General features: G+C 32.2%; 1 protein-coding gene across 1 annotated transcript; it reads left to right on the top strand.

The window, feature by feature from the left end:
* The first annotated feature begins 4320 nt into the window (after window positions 1–4320).
* LOC141425524 (olfactory receptor 9S13-like) lies at window positions 4321–5205 on the top strand. Its single transcript, XM_074081755.1, has one exon. It carries the CDS (start codon window positions 4321–4323, stop codon window positions 5203–5205), a length of 885 nt encoding a protein of 294 aa, XP_073937856.1.
* Window positions 5206–5515: the final 310 nt, after the last annotated feature.

Raw genomic sequence — 5515 nt, 5'->3', positions numbered from 1 at the left:
GATTCTGGCTTTCATCTTTCATGTGAAGACTCTTATTATTTTCTTTTTTCCAAAGTATTACAAGTTTTTTGTAGTGTTCGCATCACTGTTTCTATTTGAATATTTGCTTATTTTTCATAGTATATGTGAAATATATGATTAGCTTGCATATATAGTGCTGTTTTATATGCATAATTCATTTAATCCATATTACAACTTCATGAGAAAAGTAGTATATAGTAAGTCCACTGTATTTGCAACTTATTACATATGATTTTGACCAGGTGTGGTAAAAATATAGTTGAAAATGAAAAGAAATTCAATTTTTAAAATTCCCATGTGTATATTATGTAGCTCAGTTGAGGAAGAGAAGCTCCTAGTCAGTTCCATGTTCTCATAGTTGTGTTTAACTTGTTGTGCAGTTTGCTGAGTGCTTCCCTGCCCTAAATTTTGTGAAAATATATTATGCCTTTCAAAAATCAAATGGTGCCAACAAAAGCAAGGCAAAAATGATGGTAATGCTCCCAAGCCAAAAAGGTCATGCATTTAATTGTAGTGATAGCGTGAAAATTTTAGATTTGTTGAAAAAGAGCATGTCTTTAGCAGAAGTTGGGTGGTATATGGTGAAACATACACAATATAGTACTGAACTCTATTCATCCTGAGCATTCATGGTTTTTTCTCTGTGACTGTCTTCTTGCAACCATATACCCATGGATACCAAGTGTCTACTGTATTATCATCCTCACTTTAAAGGTTAAAGTTGAACTACAATATGTGATTGGAAAGTGGAAAAAGTAGTGCAAATTGGGAAAAGTATATGTAAAAATAAGAAATTTAAGTATACTTGGTACCCTGTTTGAGAGTGACTATAAATGTAGATAATTGATTATATAAACACACAGGGATTGCTAGTTGTATATAAATAGTCAAAATGAAAAGTGAAGTTGTGAAAATGAAGATGTCTTATGTGAGTACTCAATTTACTTACGTGTAAATTAGCACAATAGGTAATTTACAGAAATTTTAAATAGTTGTTAGCTATTATAAGATACTTTATAAAATGTTTTGTCATGATATACAACAAACTTAGAAGTAAACATGCATATAATATTAATTATGTACTATGTATTTTGATATTACTTGGCTGTGATGCATGTTAAAACATACTTTGCCAAGGGGAAAATCACATTTTCTTTGTTTTCATTGTTCAGTTATCACTATCATTCATTTCAAGTCAGAACTTGTTTTTGGAATTTGATATAAATCATGAAACTTATTTATCACATAAATGCATAAAATCTTCTACATGATTTTCTGGGTTTCATAACTCAAAAGTTTCTTCAAATATTCCAAACCAAACCCCCAAACTGTGCATAAAATATGCTCTATGCTTTAATTGCTTAATTCCTTAATTGCTCTCTAGAATCCAAGATAAAACAAGATTTACAAAATGGAAATGTTAAAAAAAATCCTATAAGAATGCTTGGTAAGAAGGGGTGAGTCTGGCTTATATATGTGACATTTAGTGATCACCATTAAAAAAGTGTTATCAACTTGTCTTAGCATCCACTGGCATCATAAAAACAGAAAACTAGGTAGGTTTATTACATATTTATGAAGAATAGGTAGATATTCCTGGAAGTGGTATTTGTTAAACAATGCAATACCCTTTCAGAAGAATCTTTATAATTAGTAATGACTTTGTGTAACATTGAGCAAGAAAATTGCTGTTCTGCCTGGAAGCACTGACACCTAATTCACTCATTCCCTAACTTCTACAAAGGAACTGACTTAATTAGAGTCATTTGAGAATCAGTAAATGAATGAATCCTTCCCCACACTCATCTTACATAAGAATACTTTTCAATTATCAGATTAATTAAGAATAAGGTGTGATCCAGGAATTGGCATTGAAAGGAAAGCAAAATGAAATCTCCCCAGGTGATTCTGCGGAATAAGAAAGTTTGGCAAACACTGACCTAATTGAACTCCAGGGCCCTTTTCATTTTTCAAAAGTGTCCTATAGGAGAGATTCTCAGTTCTGCTTCTACATAAAATAAAAAGTAAGATTCTCTTGAAATTCAAAGTGGAGAACCTTTGTAAGATATGAGGTGGAAGCATATGAAACTCAGAAATAAATAGGTGTACTTGTTGAGTGTACCTAGATATTGGAATAAATCTATATGTACTGTGAAGTATTTTTGCCATTTATTATACTTTCCGCAAAGCTTCCTTTAGCAGAATAAAAAGATTTTTACATTCTTCAATGATGCTTCTTTTGGAATAAGCTAGATTTCAAATAAGGTATTTGTTTTTTAAAATAATATCTTTTCTGGAGATATTTTTCCTTAATTGAGCAGACATTTCTGTTTTCTGTTTATTCTTCATATATCATATTTTTTTAGCACTTTCTATTTCCTATTCGTTATATATGTCATTTAGCTATATATTTAACTATATGTTATATTATATATTGCTATATATTTACTCTATACTTGCTATGTATTTCATTTAACTATAAATGCACATATACACATACACAATACACGTACACATACACATATATATACATATTCCTATACATCTACATCTACATCTACATCTACATCTACATATACATATACATCCTATTGGGTCAATATCCTAAACCGTATTTTGCTGGTAATACAACAGAGGCTCATTGAATTTAAACAATTTAATCATGATGACTCAGTCAGTGAGAAAGCATGGATTAAAAACTAGATTTATGTGAATTAAAACACCCTACTCTAGCTAAGAGGGCATTTGACTTCATGAAAATAGTAATAGAAGCTAAATCAGTTTCATTTCTTCTGGTTGTAGTTTAGATTTTATGAAAATTTCTAAATAAAAATATGGAAACTCAAGGACAATAGTAAGTTTGTTGAAGGAAGGAACTTTTGTTGTTCATTCAGAAATTAAATACAGCAATGGAACAAAGAATTATAATGCAATATTTATTATTTCCACTTGGATTTAACTTTTCAGGTATCTTACGCATTATGAATATATTATCTGTATGCCTTTTTAGCATTTGATATTAAGTATTGATATTTAGAAAAAACTAAATCAGAACCTTGTGATACAGATTTTTTGGTCCTATTTATTTGGTCTTATGATCTCATGTTTTACTGAAAATATATACAGGGAAAAACACTTCATGTTCAGAAGTTAATTTTATATTTCAACCACAGTGCTTTTATATAGTAAATAATTCATATGTCTAAGATAGTAAAAAGAAAAGATGTGCTGGAATTTGGCTGTCAAAGGGAGCTACTAGCAGTCAGAGATGATCAGTAAGTGAAGTAGGAGATAGAGGTTGACCAGTGTATGGCTAGTGTATAAGAGAAGAGGCTGACATCACTTTAATGACTTTATTTAAGATCGGAGCTCCATTCCATCTCACAAAACTATAATTCCATGTGCACTATAAAGTCTTTTACATAGGAGAATGTTTTAAATGAGCCAAGCTGAACTTGTGGTGGGTAAAGGAATTCATTCAATTCTATTTCTAAATTAGAATGAACTTTATGAATTTAAATTGAAATTTACTTGACTAACATTGTATCTTTAAGATGTTTAATTCATTATAAATATTATTTTTTATCATATTTCATATGATCCTCACAACAATCCTATAAACTAGTTATTTTTTAAATTTTAAATTGTTTATTATTGTGCTGGGTAGGGGTACATTGTGGCATCCACAAAAGTTCTTACAATATATCAGATGTATCATCCTTGAATTCACCCCCTCCACCATTCTCCTTTATTCCTCCCCTCTATTCCTGGTCTAATCTCATTTTTCCATTTGCATGCACGTGTATGCAGTATTTGCACTATATTCACCCTCCCACACCCTTTCCTCATCTCCTCCCCCCTCCCACTGGGACCAATCCCCCAAACTAAGTAATATTAATATCTCATATTTGAATGTAGAAGACTTGTTATGCATTGACAGTGTGGGTAATTATTTCACATTCTTCTAAAATAGAAAAAGTAAAAGTTTTAGTCAGTCCAGCTATCATAAAACTCATCACAAATGGCATAAAATGACTGGATAGTGTCACTACCCACAAGCCCTTTGCCCATCCACATTTTTATATCACACTGAAGCTAAAAAAATAGAACAAATTTAAACAACCTCAATTTTGCTATACATTGCATGCTCCAAACAAACTATTTTGTAAGGTATGCTGCTAAGAAACCCTCAATTTGTTTTAGCATTTTTTTCAATAGGAAAACCAGGAAACAAGAGTTGACCAAGGCTTTCCACAGGCTTCTCAATAATCCATTTATTTTCTCAGATATGTCTCAGCTATGAAGTGTGAGTTGAAGAGAAATTATTTAGAGAATCCGACAGAGTTTGTTCTGGTCGGATTCAGGACATCTCCAGAAGTACAGATTGTCTTATTTTTAATGTTCTTGATGATCTATCTGATCACTGTTTTGGGAAATATCAGCATGTTAATTGTCATTAAAATTGACTCCAGACTTCATACACCTATGTATTTCTTTCTTCAAAATTTGTCCTATTTAGATATTTGCTACTCTACAGTCATTGCACCCAAAACTCTGGCTACTTTCTTGTCCAAGGAAAAGAAAATTTCTTACAATGGGTGTGCAACGCAGTTCTTTTTCTTTGCTCTTTTTGTTGGGACTGAAGTTTTCCTTCTGGCTGTGATGGCATATGACCTCTTCTCAGCCATTTGCTCACCTTTCCTCTATGCTATGCGTATGTCTCAGCAGGCTTGTGCTCATTTGGTTGTTGGCTCTTACATCTGTGGATGTATCAATTCCATGATACAAACAGGTTTCACCTTCAGTTTGCATTTCTGTGGAGAAAACAGACTGGACCACTTTTTCTGTGATATCCCAGCCCTGCTCAAGATCTCCTGTGTTGACACCTTTGTGAATGAGATTGTGTTGTTTATTCTCTCTGCTTTTATCATCATCACCACCACTACTGTCATTCTGGTTTCTGATGGGTGTATCCTCTCCACTGTCCTAAAGATCCCCTCCACCAAGGGCAGAAGTAAGACTTTCTTCACTTGCAGCTCTCTCATCACAGTGGTGAGTTTACTCTATGGAACTGTGTTTTTCATGTATGCTCAACCTGGGGCCATCTCCTCACCAGGGAAAAGCAAGATTATTAGCTGTGTTCTACACACTTATCATCCCTATGTTGAATCCTCTAATCTATAGCTTAAGAAATAGGGAGGTGAAAAATGCTTTGAAGAAAACATTGTTGAGAAAAATACCTTCTCATTGACTTTCAGCCACACATAAAATTGTAGAATCAACTAAAATTAATGTTATCAGTAATTTATTGTGAAATAGTTCAATGAAAGACCTCTACAAGTTTTGGAGATTAAAGCTTATTTTAATTTTTATCATCCATAAAACTTTAAAAAATGAATTTAAAAATAAATCTACATTTCTTAATATTTCTACTCTAAAATAATAGTGTGGAATCTAGGCATAGCATAGTTTCAAAATGGCAACTAAAATGAAG

The sequence above is a fragment of the Castor canadensis genome, chromosome 8 (assembly GCF_047511655.1).
Source record: "Castor canadensis chromosome 8, mCasCan1.hap1v2, whole genome shotgun sequence".
NCBI classification, from domain to species: Eukaryota; Metazoa; Chordata; class Mammalia; order Rodentia; family Castoridae; genus Castor; species Castor canadensis.
The sequence above is the reverse complement of the archived record's forward strand: the minus strand, read 5'-3'. Positions and strand labels throughout refer to the sequence as shown.